Source organism: Salmo salar, chromosome 01 (assembly GCF_965601325.2).
Source record: "Salmo salar chromosome 01, fSalSal1, whole genome shotgun sequence".
Classification (NCBI taxonomy): Eukaryota; Metazoa; Chordata; class Actinopteri; order Salmoniformes; family Salmonidae; genus Salmo; species Salmo salar.
Genome location: NC_138291.1, coordinates 91,017,110 through 91,039,878, shown reverse-complemented (window position 1 = coordinate 91,039,878; position 22,769 = coordinate 91,017,110). Strand labels below are relative to the sequence as shown.

Below are 22,769 nucleotides of genomic sequence, written 5' to 3'. Positions count from 1 at the left end.
CTAGGATATGCATATTATTAACACATTCGGATAGAAAACACTCTGAATTTTCTAAAACAGTTTGAATGGTGTCTGCAAGTATAACAAAACTCATATTGCAGGCAAAAACCTGTGAAAAATAGATCAAAAAAAATGTGAATTTTGTGACTGTACTATTTAGTGTCATTGTTTTATAGATACCATAGTGAGAAAGTATTCATTTCGCAACACCTACGGCTTCCACTAGATGTCAACGATCTTTATAAAGTTGTTTGAAGCGTCTATGATAAAAAGAGAGCAAATTAGAATGCAAGGAAGTTGACATGTCATCACTTCATTTTTTTGCGCCTGCGCATAAATCTGAGAAGCGTGAGTTTGTCATCATTGTTTATCTAGACATAGGATAGGTTGTGTGAAAATATTACTGATGTTTAACGTTAAAAATGGACCAAAAGATTAATGCTAAGCAACGTTTGACATGTTTGAACGAACGTAAATAGATTATTTACTAGTTTTTTTTAGCTTTTCGGCGTGATTTTACACCCCCCCCACCACGTTTTGTGGGAGCATAATGAACGCTAACTACTTGTTGTTATTTGGACATAAATTATGAACTTTGTCAAAAGAAACCACATTTGTTCCGGACCTGGTAAATCCTGGCAGTGCCTTCTGATGGAGATAATCAAAGGTAAGGGGATATTTACAATGTTATTATCGATATTAGATGATGCTAACTGTATAGCATAGCTTATTGTTCTTAGCATAGCACCCCGTTTATTGCAAAATGTGATTTCCCAGTAAAGTTATTTTGAGATCTGGCCATTCGGTAGCAATTACGAGATGATAATATATTATTCTTTGAATGACAATATTATAATTTACCAATGTTTTCGAATAGTAATTTTGTTATGTTCACCGGAAGCATTTCAGAGAAGAAAAAAATCTGAATTTCACGCTACTGTAAAATGCTGTTTTTGGATATAAATATGAACTTGATGGAACAAAAAATGCATGTATTGTATAACATAATGTCCTAGGAGTGTCATCTGATGGAGATTGACAAAGGTTAGTGCATAATTCTAGCTGGTTTCTGCTTTTGGTGACGCCTGACCTTGAATTGAAAATGGATGTTTGTACTTTTGTGGCTATGTACTGTCCTAACATAATCTAACTTTATGCTTTTGCCGTAAAGCCTCTTTGAAAATCGAACAATGTGTTTAGATTAAGGAGATGTTTATCTTTTAGATTGTGTAAAATAGTTGATTGTTTGAGAAATTGAAATTATTAGATTTTTTATGTTTTGAATTTCCAGCCTTGTTAGCAATCCCGACTCGGCGTTCATTGCTAACCTGTAGCCCCAACAGGTTTTAACCCTCTGTTTCCCCTCATGTCCTTGTCGGTGATTGTTTGTGATGTTATGTTACGTGGGTTTGTGTATCGGTGTGCGACGGGTATACTTTACCCATTTATTTTGTACTTTGGTTTTGGATTTAAAAAAATAATTAAATACTCCATTATTAACCAACTTGGTTTCACCTGCGCCTGACTTCCCTGCCACCTACATACACGAATATGACACGCTGTTACTACTGCCTGTAAACACACAATCCTGTTAAAAGTGAATGATGGCAGGCCATTGTGGCAAATGGCTTATTTGTATGTAGGCTTACTGTAGCTGTGATTGGCTATGACGCACCGGTCTGCGTAAACTCCGGTCCTGGACAAGACAGATGTTTTTTATTTGGTTTTGCAGTGTCTATGTCACGCTCTGACCTATGAGAGCTGTTTTTTCTCTGGTTAGTTAGGTCAGGGTGGGATATGGGTGGGCAGTCTATGTTTTTTGTTTCTATGTTTTGTTCTTGTTTTTCTATTTCTAGGTTGAGTTTTGGATGATCTCCAATTAGAGGCAGCTGGTTCGTGTTGTCTTTAATTGGAGATCATATTTAAATTGGGGTTTGTCTATGGGATTTTGCAGGTAGTTGTTTTCCATTTTGTGAGTATCACCTGACTGAACTGTTGGCTGTTGTTTTGTTCAAGTGTTATCATTAAAGTAAATATGAGCACTCTACACACCGCGCCTTGGTCCCCTTTATACAACCCACATTACAGAACTACCCACCATGATTGGATCAAGCGGTGTGCCCAGGCAGAAATGGACACCTGGTCACATGAGAAGTGGATAGAAAGGAGAAACTGGACATGGGGGCAAGTAATAAAGAGATATCGGAGCCTGCCGGGGAAGAACGGGAGGCAACCCCAAATATTTTTTGGGGGGAGGGGCACACGGATAGTTTGGCTGGGCCAGGACTGAGACCTGAGCCAACTCCCCGTGCTTATTGTGGTGAGCATGTGCCTGCCTCCCGTGCTCTCTCTCCAGTGCGCCTCCGTAGCCCAGTACATCATGTGCCTGCTCATCGCGCTCTCCCTCCAGTGCACCTCCATAATCCAGTACGTCCTGTGCCTGCTCCTCGCACTCTCCCTCCAGTTCGCCTCCATAACCCAGTACGGCCGGTGCCTGCCTTGAGCACTTGGTCCTCAGTGCGTCTTCCTAGTCCGGTGAGACCAGTTTCAGCTCCACGAACCAGAGCCACCGCCAAGTACAGATGCCCACCCGGACCCTCCCCTATAGGTTCAGGTTTGCGGCCGGGAGTCCGCACCTTTGGGGGGGGGGGGGGGGGTACTGTCACGCTCTGACCTATGAGAGCTGTTTTTTCTCTGGGTAGTTAGATCAGGGTGTGATATGGGTGGGCAGTCTATGTTTTTTGTTTCTATGTTTTGTTCTTGTTTTTCTATTTCTAGGTTGAGTTGGGGTTTGTCTATGGGGTTTTGTGGGTAGTTGTTTTCCATTTTGTGAGTATCACCTGACGGAACTGTTGGCTGTCGTTTTGTTGTTTTGTTCAAGTGTTATCATTAAAGTAAATATGAGCACTCTACACGCCGCGCCTTGGTCCCCTTTATACGACCCACATTACAGTCTATTTATTGTCCAAACGCATGGCAGCTTTCCCACTCTATATTGCTATAGAATTTTCATAAATGCCTTAGTATACATCATCCCCAAATATTCTATGAATGACCATCTCTAAGTAAATGTAAAAGAAAAGGTGTCATATTCTTCCCGGGGGTGTACATTGCATTCAGAAAGTATTCAGAACCCTTGACTTTTTCCACGTGTTGCTATGTTACAGCGGTATTCTGCAGTGAAGAATAGGAGAAACTCCCCAAGTACAGGTGTGCCAAGCTTGAAGACTCAAGGCTGTAATCGCTGCTAAAGGTGCTTCAACAAAGTACTGAGTAAAAGGTCTGAATACTTATGTAAATGTGATATGTCAATACAATTTGCAAACATTTCTAAAAACCTGTTTTTGCTTTGTCAGCATGAGGTATTGTGTGTAGATTGATGAGGAGAAAAAAAACAACTTAATCAATTTTGGAATAAGGTTGTAAAAAGTGGGAAAAAAATCAAAGGGTCTGAATACTTTCCAAATGCACTGTGTATGAATAGATTTGTATATGATTTTAAGTTGCTAAAACTCTGTCAGTTTCACTTTAAGTACAGAGATGAGACAGAGAGGGCAGGGCATGAAATTGCATTATAGGCTACAACAAAAAATAATAGGGAGCAGCCTTACGTGAAGAGGTGCTCATCAAGGTTGGGGTCAATTCCATTTCAATTCCAGTCAATTCAGAAAGCAAATCAAATCCGTGGCCTTCGTGGTTACAGCTGCTGACCCTGGCAAGCCACACACGTATGCCAGAGTCTGCATTGGGTTTGAATCCAGCCCACTGCCCTTTGACTCACCCTCCCCCCATCTTTCCAGCATTTTACAGTGGGGTTATGTAGCACTATATTGGATCACTCCAATTTGGTATCCTTATTGGAGTGATCCTTATTGGAGTGATTATGTGTGTGAGGTAGAATGCCCTACCCCTTCATGGTCAGGCAGTTTACACTGTTGGCTTAATTATTTTTCCACAAGAAAAAGCTACAGCCATTCATGTCTCCTCTCTCTCATTCAGATAGTGTATGAGACAAAGGCTGATACTGCAGGTCCCATTCTATATGATCATACAGTATTGCACAGTGTATACTATAGACCGTTAGACCACTGTTGGCTTCATTTTCCAGTATTGGGCTGAGTTTATGTTAGCCCAACCATAGTGAGATTACATTGGTGTTTTTTTCACACAGTTTCTGGGTTGCAATAGTTTTTGTTACACTGCTTTACAGTACAGACAGTAACTATCATAGTTTCCGTTGGAAACTCACATCTCAGCTCTATTACACTGAGGGTTTCAGTGTGTAGCTGTGTTTACTATAGTTTCTCTGTTGCACTGCTTTACAATACAGAAAGTAACTATCCACTTAATTGGAAACTGACAGCTCTATTACACTACTGTTTTTTCACACAGTGCGTGGCTGGGTTTACCTTAGTTTCTCTGTTGCACTACAAACAGTAGACTACATACAGTAACTATGCTAGTTTCCAGTGACTATCCTAGTTTCCTTTGGAAACTCACTTTTCAGCTATTACACTGCTGTCTTGTACAGTGTGTAGCTGGGGTTACTAGTTCTGTTTAACTTACAGTAAAGACAGTACCTATCCTACTTTCCCCTGGAAACGTACATCGCAGCTCTATTACACTGAGGGTTTCAGTATATACAGTTGAAGTCGGAAGTTTACATAAACTTAGGTTGGAGTCATTAAAACTCATTTTTCAACCACTCCTCAAATTTCTTGTTAACAAACTATAATTTGGCAAGTCGGTTAGGACATCTACTTTGCGCAATTTTTCCAACAATTGTTTACAGAAAGATTATTTCACTTATAATTCAATGTATCACAATTTCAGTGGGTCAGTTTACATACGTTAAGTTGACTGTGCCTTTAAGCAGCTTGGAAAATTCCAGAAAATTATGTCATAGCTTTAGAAGCTTCTGATAGGCTAATTGACATCATTTGAGTCAATTGGAGGTGTACCTGTGGATGTATTTCAAGGCCTACCTTCAAACTCAGTGCCTCTTTGGTTGACATCATGGGGAAATCAAAATTAATCAGCCAAGACCTCAGAAAACAAATTGTAGACCTCCACAAGTCTGGTTCATCCTTGGGAGAAATTTCCAAACGCCTGAAGGTACCACGTTCATCTGTACAAACAATAGTACGCAAGTATAAACACCATGGAACCACACAGCCGTCATACCGCTCAGGAAGGAGACACGTTCTGTCTCCTAGAGATGAACATACTTTGGTGCGAAAAGTGCAAATCAATCCCAGAACAACAGCAAAGGACCTTGTGAAGATGCTGGAGGAAACAGGTACAAAAGTATCTATATCCACAGTAAAACGAGTCCTATATCGACATAACCTGAAAGGCCGCTCAGCAAGGAAGAAGCCATTGCTCCAAAACCGCCATAAAAAAGCCAGACTACGGTTTGCAACTGCACATGGGGACAAAGATTGTACTTTTACAAAAGTATCTATATCCACAGTAAAACGAGTCCTAAATCGACATAACCTGAAAGGCCGCTCAGCAAGGAAGAAGCCATTGCTCCAAAACCGCCATAAAAAAGCCAGACTACAGTTTGCAACTGCACATGGGGACAAAGATCGTACTTTTTGGAGAAATGTCCTCTGGTCTGTTGAAACAAAAATAGAACTGTTTGGCCATAATGACCATCGTTATGTTTGGAGGAAAAAGGGGAGTCTTGCAAGCCGAAGGACACCATCGCAACCATGAAGCACAGGGGGCATCATGTTGTGGGGGTGCTTTGCTGCAGGAGGTACTGGTGCACTTCACAAAATAGATGGCATCATGAGGTAGGAAAATTATGTGAATATATTGAAGCAACATCTCAAGACATCATCCACAAATCAGGCCTTTATGGTAGAGTGGCCAGATTGAAGCCACTCCTCAGTAAAAGGCACATGACAGCCCGCTTGGAGTTTGCCAAAAGGCACCTATTGAACTCTTCGGTCTGAATGTCAAGCGTCACGTCTGGAGGAAACCTGGCACCCTCTCTACGGTGAAGCATGGTGGTGGCAGCATCATGCTGTGGGATGTTTTTCAGCGGCAGGGACTGTGAGACTAGTCAGAATTGAGGGAAAGATGAATGGAGCAAAGTACAAGGAGAACCTTGCTGGAAACCTGCTCCATAGTGCTCAGGATCTCAGACTGTGACGAAGGTTCACCTTCCAACAGGACAATGACCCTAAGCACACGGCTAAGACAACTCAGGAGTGACTTCGGGACAAGTCTCTGAATGTCCTTGAGTTGCCCAGACACAGCCCAGACTCGAACTGAGAGACCTGAAAATAGCTGCGCAACAACGCTCCCCATCCGACCGATCTGTTGAACGCGGAACGAGAGAGAGTTCGGTTTGTTGTTTTGAAAAGTTTGTTGTTTTGAAAGTGTATTGCTAGCTAACTTTTTAGTTTGGATCCAGCGACGCAGTTGGCATCAGTTGCAGAGATTTCTAGTCTCTGTCCAGTGATCCCGCTGACCAAGGCCGGGTCTGAGGAGCTATTTGGCGTAGAAGCTTCCCTGTGACTTGCCCTGTCTGGAACTGTGAGGAGTAACAGCGTAACCTACGTTGATAGCTACCATGACAAAGACCAAAGCCAGCGGGAGTACTGTTGAGGACAGTGGTGTCTCTCTATCACACGTGAAGAATCTTTTAACCGAGCAAAAATATTTCTACAAGCAGTTGTTACAACAACAAGTAATAGTTTCAAGTATTTTGTCCAAATATTGGTGGATTCAACAAATAAAAGAATGGACAACCTGACCAGAGAGGTCCAGGACCTGAAGAACAGTTTACAGTTCTCCCAGGGTCAGTTCGATGAGTTTAAACAGGAGAACGGCAAGATGACAGCAATCTGTAAGTCATTGAGAGAGGACATCAGTTCTGTGTGTGAATCCATGTTAACAATGACGGATAAATCGTCTTGAGGGACAATCAATGTGGAACAACATGGTGGTGGACGGAATTGCAGAATCTCCACATGAGACCTGGATTTAGTCTGAGGACGAAGTGAGGGAAATGATCTCTGAGAAATTGAAGATGGACCACAGGAAAATTGAGGCGTAGCGCACCTACAGGACTGGAAACCCACCACCGGCCCAGGTGAGAGGCCCAGGCCGATAGTGGTCAAGTTCCTGAGGTTCAAGGACAAGGTAGCTGCTCTGGAAAGAGCAAAGAACTCGAGAGAAACATTTATCTTCCTCATTGAGGGCTATTGGGAAGTTGTGCACCAGAAGAGGAAAGAACTTATCCCAGCCATGAAAGCTGCCAGAGCGCGTGGGGACATTGCTTACATCCGCTATGACAGGCTCATTGTCCACCCTCCCTCCCAGAAGCTTGGAAGGGATGAGAGAGCCAAGTCTATGGGTTCATAGCTTCAACCCCACAACACACACCAATCGATTAATGGACTGCTGAATGTATATTTTTTTATCTTGCTTTGTTTGCTCTTTTCCATATTATGTATATCTATGTTAAGCTACCCAGTGAAGGGCTGAAAATAGCCCATATTGATATACGTAGCGTTAGAAATAAGTTTAATGAAATCAATCATTTGCTAACATCAGATAACATTTATATATTAGCCATTTCTGAGATTCACTTAGATAATTCATTTGATGATACAGCAGTAGCAATACAAGGATATAACATCTATAGAAGAGACAGAAATGCTTATGGGGGAGGTGTTTCTGTATATTTTCAGAGCCATATCCCTGTAATGCTTAGAGAAGATCTTATGTCAAGTGTTATTGAAGTGTTGTGGTTGCAGGTTCACTTGGTACATCGAATGCCTTTTCTTTTGGGGTGTTGCTATAGACCACCAAGTGCTAACAGTCAGTATCCAAATAATACGTGTGAAATGCTTCATAGTGCATGTGATGTAAACAGAGAGGTCTACTTTCTTGGGGACCTGAATATTGACTGGTTTTCATCAAGCTGTCCGCTCAAGAGGAAACTTCTCACTGTAACTACTGCCTGTAATCTGGTTCAGGTTATTAATCAACCTACCAGGGTGTTAACAGCTTCTACCCCTAAGCCATAAGACTGCTGAACAATTAATCAAATGGCCACCTGGACTATATACATTGCCCCCCTCCCCTCCTTTGTTTTTACACTTCTGCAACTCGCTGTTTATTATCTATGCATAGTCACTTTACCCCTACCTACATGTACAAATTACCCGCTGCTCTTAATTACTTGTTACTTTTATTTCTTATTCTTATCCGTATTTTTTTAAACTGCGCTGTTGGTTAAGGGCTTGTAAGCATTTCACGGTAAGGTCTACACCTGTTGTATTCGGCACATGTGACAAATAAAATGCGTTTTGATTTGATGGAGAAAAGAAATTCAAATCAGATGGATTGTTCATCTGATTTTAATGATTACTTAATTGGCGAAGTGGGCAAACCTAGGCAGGAAATGCCAACAACAAACAGTGAGCCATCGTATTCATGCATAAAAAAACAAATAATGAAAGAAAACCATTGCAAGTTTGAATTTTGTAAAGTTAGTGTGTGAGAGGTGGATTTTTTTTATTTATTGATCATTAATGACAAACCTCCTGGCATTGATAACTTAGATGGAAAGCTACTGAGGATGGTAGCTGACTCTATAGCCACTCCTATCTGTCATGTCTTTAATCTGAGCTTAGAGGAAAGTCTTTGTCCTCAGACCTGAAGGGAAACTAAAGTAATTCCGATACCTAAGAGTGGTAAAGCGGCCTTTACTGCTTCTAATAGCAGACCTATAAGACTGTTGCCAGCTCTTAGCAAACTTTTGGATAAATGGTGTTAGACCAAATGCTATTTCTCAATAAAGAAATGAACAACAGACTTCAGCATGCTTATAGAGAAGGACACTCAACATGTACTGCACTGACACAAATGACTGATGATTGGGTGAAAGAAATTGACAATAAGAAGATTGTGGGAGCTGTACTGTTAGATTTCAGTGCAGCCTTTGATATTATTGACCCTAACCTGTTGTTGGAAAAACTTATGTGTTATGGCTTTTCAACATCTGACATATTGTGGATTCAGAGCTATCTATCTAATAGAACTCAAAGGGTTTTCTTCAATGGAAGCTTCTCTAATGTCAAACATGTTAAGTGTGGTGTATCGCAGGGCAGCTCCCTAGACCTTCTACTCTTTTTAACCAATGACCTACCACTGGCATTAAACAAAGCGTGTATGTCCATGTATGCTGATGATTCAACCATATAGGCATCAGCAACACACAGCTAATGAAGTAACTGAAACCCTTAACAAAGAGTTGCAGTCTTTTGTCTGGAATGGGTGGCCAGTAATAAACTGGTCCTGAACATCTCTAAAACTAAGAGCATTGTATTTGGTACAAATCATTCCCTAAGTTCTAGACCTCAGCTGAATCTGGTAATGAATGGTGTGACTGTTGTACAAGTTGAGGAGACTAAATTACTTGGTGTTACCTTGGATTGTAAACTATCATGGTCAAAACATATAGATTCAATAGTTGTAAAGATCGGGAGAGGTCTGTCCGTAATAATGAGATGCTCTGCTTTTTTGACACCAATCTCCAAAAAGCAAGTTCTGCAGGCTCTAGTTTTGTCTAATCTTGATTATTGTCCAGTTGTGTGGTCGAATGAAGACCTAGTTAAGGTGCAGCTGGCCCAGGACAGAGCGGAATGTCTTGCTCTTCATTGTAATCAGCAGGCTGATATAAATACTATGCATGCCAGTCTCTCTTGGCTAAGAGTTGAGGAGAGACTGACTGCATATTTTCTTCTTTTTATAAGAAACATTAATGTGTTGAAAATCACAAAGGGATTACAAAGGGAAAACCAGCCACGTCGCGGACACCGATGTCTTGCTCCCAGACAAGCTAAACACCTTCTTTGCCCGCTTTGAGGATAACACAGTGCCACCGATGCGGGCCACTCCCAAGGACTGTGGGCTCTCCTTCTCCGTGGCTGACGTGAGTAAGACATTTAAGAGGGTTAACCCTTGCAAGAATGCCTGATCAAATGGCATCCCTAGCCGCATCCTCAGAGCATGCGTAGACTAGCTGGCTGGAGTGTTTATGGGCATATTCAATCTCTCCCTATCCCAGTCTGCTGTCCCCACTTGCTTCAAGATGTCCACCATTGTTCCTGTACTCCATAAAGAAAAGGTAACCAAACTAAATGACAATTTCCCCGTAGCACTCACTTCTGTGATCATGATGTGCTTTGAGAGGCTTAAGGATCATATCACCTCTATCACACCTGACACCCATTACCCACTTCAATTTGCTTACTGCCCCAATTGATTAACAGATGATGCAATTGTCATTACACTGCACGCTGCCCTATCCCTTCTTGACAAGAGGAATACCTACGTCAGAATGCTGTTCATTGACTATAGTTGAGCCTTCAACACCATAGTACCATCCAAGCTCATCATTAAGCTCGGGGCCCTGGGTCTGAACCCCACCCTGTTTAACTGAGTCCTGGACTTCCTGACGGGCCGCCCCCAGGTGGTGAAGGTAGGAAACATCACCTCCACTTCGCTGATACTCAACACAGGGGCCCCACAAGGGTGCGTACTCAGCCCCCTCCTATACTCCCTGTTCACCCATGACTGCGTGGCCACTCACGACTCCAACTCAATCATCAAGTTTGCAGACGATACAACAGTAGTAGGCCTGATTACCAACAATGATGAGACAGCCTACAGGGAGGAGGTGAGGGCCCTGGCAGAGTGGGACCAGGAAAATAACCTCTCTCTCAACGTCAACAAAATGAAGGAGTTGATCGTGGACTTCAGGAAACAGCAGAGGGAGCACGCTCCTATCCACATTGACGGGACCGCAGTGGAGAAGGTGGAAAGCTTTAGGTACTAAATTGTTACCCAGAAATGATTTTATATTGAGATAAAAACGGCTGCATTGGACCTTTAAAAATAACCTTTAAAAAGTAAACCAAATTGAAATGCAATTGACCCCGACACTAGTGCTCATGCATTTTATCTCGTCTTGCAAGTGACAAATTTATCTTGACTTTTAAGGCTGCATAATTTGTAATTGACAAGGAATGTAGTGTATGTGTAGTATACTGTAACGACCATCGTGAGGAATGGACCAAGGCGCAGCGGGTTGAGTGCTCATAATTAAACTTTTAATGTGAACACTGATAAACAACAAAACAAGAAAATTATGAACGACGACAAATAGTCTTGAAGGCAACACACATCAATACAAGAACAACCTCCCACAAACTACAACCACAAACACATACCTATTTATAGGACTCTCAATCAGAGGCAACTAGAAAACACCTGCCTCCAATTGAGAGTCCACACCACAATTACCTACACATAGAAATAGACTAAACTAGACAGAACATAGAAATACATAAACATAGAACAGTGACCAAAAACCCCGGAACACATAAATCAACTACCCCTCTACATAGACACACACCCCGAACCACATAAACCAAATACCCCCTGCCACGTCCTGACCAAACTACAATAACAAATAACCCCTATACTGGTCAGGACGTGACATATACACCATGTATGTATCATCTGTGTCTGTGGGACTGAGTTGGACCTCTGGGGCTTGGCGCTAACAATTGATATATGATGGCTTGGTGATAGAACCTACAGCCTACATTCCATTGAATGATTAATATCTGTGTGTTAAGGATTGCAAAACTGAGAAGGTAAACCTGTATAACAAGCAGTAAATGAGCTAGTGACAGAAACCTGCCGCAATGTAAATCTTGCTGTCTGTTGCTTGATAGTACAATGTATAATTCTATACATCTGTGATTTGTTATGAACATTCAGGAGGATGTACTTTTCTATAAAGAGCTGTAACCTAACCCTGCTTATTTGAGCTCTCAGCGATCACTTAAGGGTGGTCATTGACCAGCTTCATTATTGCAATTCTTAATCGATAATAACATTTGATTGTTTTGATGAAATCTAAAAGTCTCTCTCCTTTGAATCAGAAATATTCCACGACAATACACGCACACATACACAAACGCACACAGACACACATTTTTAGACATCGTTTTATTGTTATTATGTCTTAGTTAAAGCGTTACATATCAACACATTCACTGGAGATGAAGGAGTCACAAAGTGGCTATAAACATGTAGCGGTATTTTATATTTGGTTCCAAATACAATAAGATTGAATAGATTTACTTACAGTAAAATACAGTATTTATTATGTTACTACACTATACAGTTTACAGCAAAAGTGGGTGACAAGTATCCAATGCCAATTTCTTTAATCAAGAGTCAAAATGCACATAATATAATATATAATAATAATAATAATATAATATATTCCATTTATCAGACGTGTTTATCCAAAGCGACTTACAGTCATGTGTGCATACATTTGATGTATGTGTGGTCCCAGGAATCGAACCCACTATTGTGGTGTTGCAAGCGCCAACCACATGCCTGATACAGACAAAACCAAAGGCCTGCACACACAGTTTCTGTATTTAAAAGGTCCCCCTTTACCTCTTTATTACTACCGGCCTCATTATGATGTTCGAAAAATAAGATAACAACAATGCTGGAATAGGCAATTATTTTCTATTTTTTGAAAGTAAAGACCATACAACTGTAATATTCTCTAATATTCTGTATGGCCATGGATACATAGGCTATTGCAGCTTTTTTTCTAGGAGACAACAAGGAAAGGGAAGTGACAGACTCCAGTGACTCATCCCCAAATGAAAGGCAAGGTTACAGGAACTGACTGAATGAAAGGATAGGTGCTTCACCGATGTGTTACTGGTATTTGAGAGTGGAATGATAGTCCACATGCCATACATCAGCCTTTCTGATAAGTTACTGGTAAAACGTGCCAGTCCAAGTGTCATGCCATGTTCTGCTTCCTCCTAAGCTGTTGTCTATTGTTGAGCAGAGATGCTGATGCTTGCATAGATAACCTGTCTGGTTGGAACTGGGCACATACATTATTCAATGTATTATATATTCACATTCAATGTATAACAAGTTTATACATTATTTACTTAACTACATAGACCAGGAATAGCTTTAGTCTATTTTAAAAAATATATGTATATATATTTATATTATCACATTCATATAAATGAATACCATATTGCTTGCTGATACACATTATGATGCTGTATTATTATTTAGTTATATGATATGATGATAAGTTACGGTATGTTATCAAACTCATATGATATGATATGATGATAAGTTACGGTATGTTATCAAACTCATATGATATGATGGTAAGTTACGGTATGTTATCAAACTCATATGATATGATATTATGATAAGTTACAGGATGTCATTCAACTCATATGATATTGAAAGACTGGGTAAGAGGTATGATACTTCCTCTAGTTCTTATGATATTGTAGCCTACAACTACTATTCAATTCGCAATGTAATGTAACCTTTCAAATGCAACGAATGGCGCTGAGGCCAGGTTGCATAGAGAGGAGCTCACTACAACTGCATCACATCTAAATGCATAATCTGTAGTAGGCAGGCAAAAATCGGCGCACAAATGGCGATAGGCTTTAGGTCGCCAGTACTGTTGTGCGCTGGATCGGCATGTTTACATTGTGCTTCTAAATGAAATGCCTAAAATAAAACTGTGTATAATTTAACCTCTATGAGGTGTGTGCATCAGGCATTAGGCCTACTCATGGAGAAGGCTGGTACTAGTAGATTATTAACCTCTATGAGGTGTGTGCATCAGGCATTAGGCCTACTCATGGAGAAGGCTGGTACTAGTAGATTATTAACTCTGACGAGCCGTTGAGTCATTTAAAACAAATTTGCATTGGACAATAACAACACTGTGTGTGTGTGTGTGTGTGTGTGTGTGTGTGTGTGTGTGTGTGTGTGTGTGTGTGTGTGTGTGTGTGTGTGTGTGTGTGTGTAATTGCATGCACACACACAGGTAATATCAGCCAAAAACAGGTTCAATAACAACTACATGTGGTTCATCATCCCATCCTATTCACAGCAACAGATTCTCGACACTATCCATGTTGCTACTGTGCTTCTTCAGTGCCACAAACACCTAGCAGGTATTAACTAACACTCTCTGAAGTTATCTTGCCAGCTAGGTGTAAGGTAGAATTAATTCACATTTTGCAAGTTCGTAGTAGGCTACTTGGTATGCCTACAATCAATGGATAAGTAAATGTAAGCCTGGTGCCTACCCATGACCAAACCACAGCCCACAGACAGGTAAAAAGCACCACGGTGACGATGTAGTTTCATAAGTGCCAACCGACTCCGCCTCTTCTCCTAAAGTATAAATTGTACTAAACTAGTCGAGCAGATAGAGATCAAAGCAAGAGGCTTGAGAGAAAGATTAGATTATCAACTCAAAATTAGATTAGAATAAACTCAGACATGGGAGACCAGATGCGCTATGCCACTAGTGCCCAGATTATTGGAGTGATATATAGAGAGGCATTTCAAGTCAAGGTAAACCACAATAGAAATGAATAAGCATAAGGTGTGTGTGTGTGTGTGTGTGTGTGTGTGTGTGTGTGTGTGTGTGTGTGTGTGTGTGTGTGTGTGTGTGTGTGTGTGTGTGTGTGTGTGTGTGTGTGTGTGTGTGTGTGTGTGTGTGTGTGTCTGTGTATTCCATTTTTGTTTATATAAATTGATCAATTTAAACATTTTTCTTATATTTGTATCTGTTACATTTTTACATAGTATTCTAAAGTAATATAATTTAACTTTTTCTACAGATGTTTATGATCTCCATACTGTGGTCTGATGAGAGTGAAGTAATTGTCTACAGATCATTCCTAGACTTGAAGGAGTTTCATGTAAGTTTTAAATTGAACCTGTACATCAATAAAGGAGCGTCAGGTAGCCTAGCGGTTAAGGGCATTGGGCCAGTAGGTGAAAAATATGTCGACATGTCCTTGAGCAGGCACTCAACCCTAATTGTTCCTGTAAGTTGCTCTGGATAAGTGTCTGCTAAATGATAAACAAATGTAACAATTGAAAGTGGTTGATACATCTTTATCAGAGGATATGTGATATCCCTCCTCTTATTTCAACAGAGACAACTGAAGAAGAGGTTTTTCCTTGGGAATCCTTTCCGCAAGAGAGACAGAGTGATTCCCAAATTCAGAGGTAAGTCAACAACCTCAGTCTCATCTTTGCCTCACAATCTACCCCCAAATTATTTAAACTCAGCTTTGTCACTTTGCTATCTCACTTCCTCATCACATTCATGTTATTCTTCTTCCTACCTCAATGAAAGAGTGAAACCTCAACAATTAAAAAAGAGGGAATACATTTTTCAGACCTTACTAATTGTTGTCTTCTCTCAGCCACAGCTATGAGGAGAAAGATCCAGGAGAAGGGGCCTAGTTGGTTGATGCGTCGGATGAACTTACTGGAGAACTACTGCAGCGACCTGCTCAGGTGTGACCCCTCCGTGACCCGTAGTTCAGAGGTCACTCAGTTCTTCATGCCCAAAGATCACGACCTGCAGGCAGACTTCACCAAGAACAGGTAAACACATACAAACATTCCTCGTTTCAGCTTCTTTTTTAAAAATATATATTTTTTATTGTTTCAGCCTTCTTATTTCACTACACTAATAATTAAATCGTAGATTAACGTACCGGATGAGAGCATCTACTTACTAAATGGCAACAATGTTTTATGAGCCTAGCACTCTGGTCTTCTCATAAAAACTTAAAGAAAACCTCCAGCAGGTATGTTACCGTCAGCATTTGTCTCCTCTCTACAGCGTCATAACGCTGCCATCAAAGGAGGGGGTGGGGAACATGAGCGGGCAGCGTCTGAGCGTGGGCAATAGGACACACGCCTTTGTTAGCCAGTCTTACCGCTGTGTGGGGCCCTACAACACCAAGGACACTAAGAACAGGCCCTTTAAAGTGGCCTTGGATGAGAGGCTGGACGTGCTCATCAAAGACCCGGCAGGTTAGAGTCCTCTTTAATATAGTTTACTTTTATTTACCTGCATTTAAATGTAGGTTAGCCCACATTTAATTTCTCCTTACACTGTAAACCTGGGATATGCTCCACTTTCAAGCTTTGTGTGGAGAAGCATGGAAATTAAGACTAGTCTAATTAAGACTTCCTCTGTCTCGGTCTGTGTGTGTTCATTCAGGCTGGTGGCTGGTGGAGAACGAGGATAAACAGTTGGCCTGGTTCCCTGCTCCCTACCTGGAGATGTGTGAGGCAGAGGAGGATGAAGATGAAATGGATGGAATTCCCTTGGGGGGTGAGATACTTCTTACTGTATATTAATGCATATCCTTTCCACAGTCCAAACTTGATCACAGTAGATGTTGTGAGTTTGTTTAATATACTAGGCCTACTTTGGATTGCAGTTGGTGAATGGTGAAACCATAGTTGTTCGAACATTCCACAGCCAGCCAAACACCAGGGGGTAGTCCTGAGCGAGATAAATCACCCTCATCATAACAACAGCAGAGAATTACAGACAGAGATTGTATTACAGATTACAATATTGCATTACAAGATGTTGTGTCATGGTTTTGAGATTTGTCAAGATCCACTATCTACAGTGCCATCAGAATATACTCACATACTTGACTTATTTCACATTTTGTTCTGTTTGGGGCGGTAGCGATCCTAGTGCTTAGAGTGTTGGGCCAGTAACAGAAAGGTTGCTGGATCAAATCCCTGAGCTGACAAGGTGAAAGTCTGTCCTTCTGCCCCTGAACAAGGCAGTTAACCCACTGTAGGCTGTCATTGTAAATAAGAATTTGTTCTTAACTGACCTGCCTAGTTAAATAAAAAAATACAACGTGGATTAAATAGATTTTTCTCACCCATTTACACATAGTACCCCATACTGACAAAGTGAAAACATATACAGTACCAGTCAAAAGTTTGGAGACACCTACTCATTCAAGGGTTTTTCTTTATTTTTACTATTTTCTACATTGTAGAATAATAGAGAAGACATCAAAACTATGAAATAACACAATCATGTAGTAACCAAAAAAGGTTTAAAGAAATCCAAATATATTTTACATTTGAGATTCTTCAAAGAAAACACCATTTAATTTGATGACAGCTTTGCACACTTTTGGCATTCTCTCAACCAGCTTCATGAGGTAGTCACCTGGAATGCATTTCAATTGACAGGTGTGCCTTGTTAAAAGTTAATTTGTGGCATTTCTTTCCTCCTTAATGCATTTGAGCCAATCAGTTGTGTTGTGACAAGGTAGGGGTGGTGTACAGAAGACAGCCCTATTTGGTAAAAGTCCAAGTCCATATTATGGCAAGGAGTATGAGCGTAGGCGGTTTCCGCCTTCTGATAGTGTCTGAAGGGCACAATACTCAAAACAGGTGTTAACACACACACAGAGGTCTCCTAAGAGGAGACCTTACAGTTTATCATAACACAATTTATTAACCCTTTAAAAGGTATGAGGCCTTGGTTTAACCCCTTCAACACCAATAGGAAGAAGAGACTTGCTTGTGCCAAGAAACATGAGCAATGGACATTAGACTGCTGGAAATCTGTCCTTAGGTCTGATGAGTCAAAATATGAGATTGTTGGTTCCAACTGCCGTGTCTTTTGCTCAGCATATGTGGGAACTCCTTCAAGACTGTTGAAAAGCATTCCAGGTGAAGCTGGTTGAGAGAATGCCAAGAATGTGCAAAGCTGTCATCAAGACAAAGGGTGGCTACTTTGAAGAATCTAAAATATAAACACTTTTTGGTTACTACATGATTCCATATGTGTGATTTCACAGTTTTGATGTCTTCACTATTATTCTACAATGTACAAAATAGTAAAAAATTAAGAAAAACCCTTGAATGAGAAGGTGTGTCCAAACTTTTGACTGGCACTGTATATATACTGCTCAAAAAAATAAAGGGAACACTTAAACAACACAATGTAACTCCAAGTTAATCACACTTCTGTGAAATCAAACTGTCCACTTAGGAAGCAACACTGATTGACAATACATTTCACATGCTGTTGTGCAAATGGAATAGACAACAGGTGGAAATTATAGGCAATAAGCAAGACACCCCCAATAAAGGAGTGGTTCTGCAGGTGGAGACCCCAGACCACTTCTCAGTTCCTATGCTTCCTGGCTGATGTTTTGGTCACTTTTGAATGCTGGCGGTGCTTTCACTCTAGTGGTAGCATGAGACGGAGTCTACAACCCACACAAGTGGCTCAGGTAGTGCAGCTCATCCAGGATGGCACATCAATGCGAGCTGTGGCAAGAAGGTTTGCTGTGTCTGTCAGCGTAGTGTCCAGAGCATGGAGTCGCTACCAGGAGACAGGCCAGTACATCAGGAGACATGGAGGAGACCGTAGGAGGGCAACAACCCAGCAGCAGGACCGCTACCTCCGCCTTTGTGCAAGGAGGAGCAGGAGGAGCACTGCCAGAGCCCTGCAAAATGACCTCCAGCAGGCCACAAATGTGCATGTGTCTGCTCAAACGGTCAGAAACAGACTCCATGAGGGTGGTATGAGGGCCCGACATCCACAGGTGGGGGTTGTGCTTACAGCCCAACACCGTGCAGGACGTTTGGCATTTGCCAGAGAACATCAAGATTGGCAAATTCACCACTGGCGCCCTGTGCTCTTCACAGATGAAAGCAGGTTCACACTGAGCACATGTGACAGACGTGACAGAGTCTGGAGACGCCGTGGAGAACGTTCTGCTGCCTGCAACATCCTCCAGCATGACCGGTTTGGCGGTGGGTCAGTCATGGTGTGGGGTGGCATTTCTTTGGGGGCCGCACAGCCCTCCATGTGCTCGCCAGAGGTAGCCTGACTGCCATTAGGTACCGAGATGAGATCCTCAGACCCCTTGTGAGACCATATGCTGGTGTGGTTGGCCCTGGGTTCCTCCTAATGCAAGACAATGCTAGACCTCATGTGGCTGGAGTGTGTCAGCAGTTCCTGCAAGAGGAAGGCATTGATGCTATGGACTGGCCCGCCCGTTCCCCAGACCTGAATCCAGTTGAGCACATCTGGGACATCATGTCTCGCTCCATCCACCAACGCCACGTTGCACCACAGACTGTCCAGGAGTTGGCGGATGCTTTAGTCCAGGTCTGGGAGGAGATCCCTCAGGAGACCATCTGCCACCTCATCAGGAGCATGCCCAGGCATTGTAGGGAGGTCATACAGGCACGTGGAGGCCACACACACTACTGAGCCTCATTTTGACTTGTTTTAAGGACATTACATCAAAGTTGGATCAGCCTGTAGTGTGGTTTTCCACTTTCATTTTGAGTGTGACTCCAAATCCAGACCTCCATGGGTTGATAAATTGGATTTCCATTAATTATTTTTGTGTGATTTTGTTGTCAGCACATTCAACTATGTAAAGAAAAACGTATTTAATAAGATTATTTCTTTCATTAAGATCTAGGATGTGTTGTTTAAGTGCTCCCTTTATTTTTTTGAGCAGAGTGTATTTTTTTCTTGCACATTCATTGATATATAGAAATATCTAATTTACATAAGTATTCACACCCCTGAGACAGTACTTTGTAGAAGCACCTTTGGTGGCGATTACAGCTGCGAGTCTTTCTTGGTAAGTCTCTAAGAGCTTTCCACTTTTATTCTGAAAAACATATGTGGGAAAAAGTAAAGGGTTGTGAATACTTCTAAAGTCACTGTATAAATTCCCAGAAGGACTACTGCTGATGGTGTTGTAGAAAGGAATCTCTGTTGTTTAACACGCTTCCTGGTTTGTCCCTCAGGAACTCTCTACTGTGCTATGAGGAGTTACTCCACTAACAATAATGACGAGGTGCCTGTTCCTATTGGCTCTGTGGTAGAGGTGCTAAGGAAATCAGATGACGGATGGTGGCTCATCAGGTATGTCAACATGTAACCTGACTATCAGTCTGCCTGTCTGCCTCTCAGAATACTACACAGACAAAGCAACCAAACTGCATTTACTTGTCTGGTCTGTGATACAAGACAACGCAACCAATGTACAACCTCTCATTGTCTTGGCTACAATAGTGTGACAGCAAGTATGTGGGGGGAACTTTTGAATGCATTGTCACTCCAAATGTGATTATAGTTTATGTGAACAGGGAGCACCTATTTGGCTGGCCACCAAAAGTTAATACCTGAAATAAAATGTCATAGTGACATCCCATGGTTTTCTTACAGTGTTATTTGGTAACGAACAACAGTGAAGAGAGTAGGGATGACCAATCACCTGTTAGTGGTTCCTTTTGACAAATGATGATTGATGGTGACGAACGGCACCACTTCAATATTCTGTTAAGCAAAGACATGAAAGTCATGACCTGAAGATGTTCTGTAAAAAAATGAACTATTTGAACTCTGAGTGATGCAGATCTTTTCTCTCCAGGTATAATGGCAGGATGGGCTATGTTCCCTCCATGTACCTGCAGCCCTACAACAACCCACGTGCTGGCTTCCACACCCTGCAGAGGAAGCTGCACAGCTCCTCTCTCAATCTGGCAACCCACATGAACAGCTCTACTCTCAACCTGGCATCAAGTGGTGGAAGCCAATCTAGCAACTGTTACCCAGCCACCCTGTATAAGGAGCATACTACCCAGCCCAGGGGTGATCCGTACCGGGCTCCCCATCTCCAAAAGACCCGTTCTCTGGAGCTCCTGTCTGAGACCTGTCTCGGCATGGCTGTCCCTCCATCCCAAAGAGAGAGAGAAGACCTGGAGTCAAACCCGAATCCGGCAATCCGCAAGAGCACCATCAGCGGGGCAGAGTCCTCCATCTCTGACTTCAGCTCGTCAGGCATTGAGTCTTTGGGCCGGAGTGTCAGGGCGTATTCCTCCAGTGAGGAGGACCCCCTAAGCCCCCCACACAGCCCCAAGTCCTCACCCGAGCCAGGGGAGAGGAATAGTGGCCGCAGCCGACCAGATGAGAGCCTCTACTCCATCTCCAGGCCTGAGGCTGGGTCCTGTAAGATGCCCACCGCTGCCCCCAGGGTGCCCACACGACCCAGAACACATGAGATCCTGACTCGGTGTACCACCATGACCCGCAAGGCTGCCCTGGCCTCCAGGGGGGAGTTCTCCCTGCAGGACCCCATCCAGACCCACTAGAAAGGTTGGCAGCAGTGGTAGGGGAAGTGGGAGATAGGGTCATGGGGAGCCATGGGGAGTGGGGGTTTTGGGGTTAGGTTTAAACTCGTCTCTCGCGGCCGACATTACATCATGTAGCGCAATACTTTGAGTATGGCTCATGAGACTATGGTTAAATTAGCATAAGAATGCCTATGCTGCATGTTACACTAACCATGACTCCATCCAACCCTTTTTATGCGAGTAATGTACCTGTCAAATAAAAAACTCTCGACAGGCCTTTTATCCATAATCAGAGTTAAGATGGGAAGGAAACACATTGTACTTCTGTTTTTTATTCAGTAAATTAAAAGTTATGTGACAAAGTACTTTTTCAAATGTGTACAGTCTCATACGCTTTAGATCTACCCCTTTGGAGTTGACCAATGACTGGTTTGTTTGTTGTTGACCAACGACTGGTTTGTTTGTTGTAGCCTAAATACCTCTTTGGAGTTGACCAATGAGTGGTTTGTTTGTTGCTGACCAATGACTGGTTTGTTTGTTGTAGCCTACATTTCATTCTTCAATTGGTGTCTGAAGTCACTGTTATTCCATACTGGAATTTTACTGTAACTATTTACCATTACTGTCTGTATGCCTTATATGCATGTCTAACTAATATAGTGTGCATTAAACAATATCCTATACACTGAATTCAATGTATTCATCTTCTCTCTTTCCAAGTCGTATTTTCTACTGTGATCACATGATTCTTTCCGTTTATATTGTCACCTCAGAATCCACTACATCGCAAGCAAACTGAACATCTTATTAAAAACATCCCTCCAACACACACACACACACAATCCACCAGTTGCCTGCGAAAACATCAGGTGAACAGATACCCGTGGTATTTAAGAAAACACTAGAAGTGATTGAGGAGCTGAGATTATGATTCAAATGGTTCATTACACTGTTTTTCTTGTTACTTTTATCTTTCTAAATGAGCTCAATTCCATTCATTTCAAAGGCGAGGTGACTTAAACTGCAAAATGAATGAAGTGAAGAAAAAGCATTGTGTAAAAACATTCGTGGGGATTGCCTTGACACTATTAGACGTTGGAGTCTGAGATTGTCAATTTGCTTCTGATTGAGGTGAGAATAACAGCATGTTATGTAACTTGGTTTCTTCTGTTCTCTAACAGTCAGTTAGAAAGACTGATGAACAAACATTGTAAAATAAAGCTCTTGTCAGTCTGTCATCGCCTTGCCATTGACACTGTTAGATGATAAATGTGTTTCTCAAGTTGTTGCTGTTGGCAGCAATCTCTCTCTGTGTATGTCGAGAAAAGGCCTTTGTTAACGTGACTCATGCTACAGACAAAGGGATTCACATCGTATCACATCTTAAAAATAACTTAACCGTATCATATTCAAAATCAATCTTTATGGACAATATATGTTTTGCTTTTCAGCACTTTAATGCCCATTTATTAGTTAAATAAACAAGGTATTCTGATAGTTTCCCTCTGAGAAAAGGAATAGTGGACTCACAGTAGCAATCCATTCCTTATCACAACAAGATGAAACTAGCCTACTGCATCTAGATTAAATCTGTCAATCAAACAATGAAGGAAATATATAAAAGAGAAGAATGTGGAGTTTCCAAATCATTACATGAATTGAGGATCTCTGATGTCATCTATAACTTCCACTATTAC

General features: G+C 41.7%; 1 protein-coding gene across 1 annotated transcript; it reads left to right on the top strand.

Annotated features, from left to right (window-relative positions):
* The first annotated feature begins 279 nt into the window (after positions 1–279).
* Positions 280–21,762, top strand: LOC106610051 (NADPH oxidase organizer 1-like). The gene is made up of 8 exons (XM_045724177.2): positions 280–667; positions 14,742–14,822; positions 15,063–15,135; positions 15,336–15,519; positions 15,761–15,954; positions 16,145–16,258; positions 19,744–19,861; positions 20,370–21,762. The coding sequence occupies exons 2-8, from the start codon at positions 14,742–14,744 to the stop codon at positions 21,088–21,090; spliced, it is 1,485 nt and encodes a 494-aa protein (XP_045580133.1). The 5' UTR covers positions 280–667; the 3' UTR covers positions 21,091–21,762.
* The last annotated feature ends 1,007 nt before the right edge of the window (positions 21,763–22,769 follow it).

Excerpts from the sequence above, each read along its gene's own strand:
- LOC106610051 (XM_045724177.2), top strand. The coding sequence starts at position 14,742 with ATGTTTATGATCTCCATACTGTGGTCTGATGAGAGTGAAGTAATTGTC. Across the intron at positions 15,520-15,760 it reads GCAGACTTCACCAAGAACAG|CGTCATAACGCTGCCATCAA; the intron begins GTAAACACATAC and ends TCCTCTCTACAG. Across the intron at positions 16,259-19,743 it reads GGATGGAATTCCCTTGGGGG|GAACTCTCTACTGTGCTATG; the intron begins GTGAGATACTTC and ends TTTGTCCCTCAG.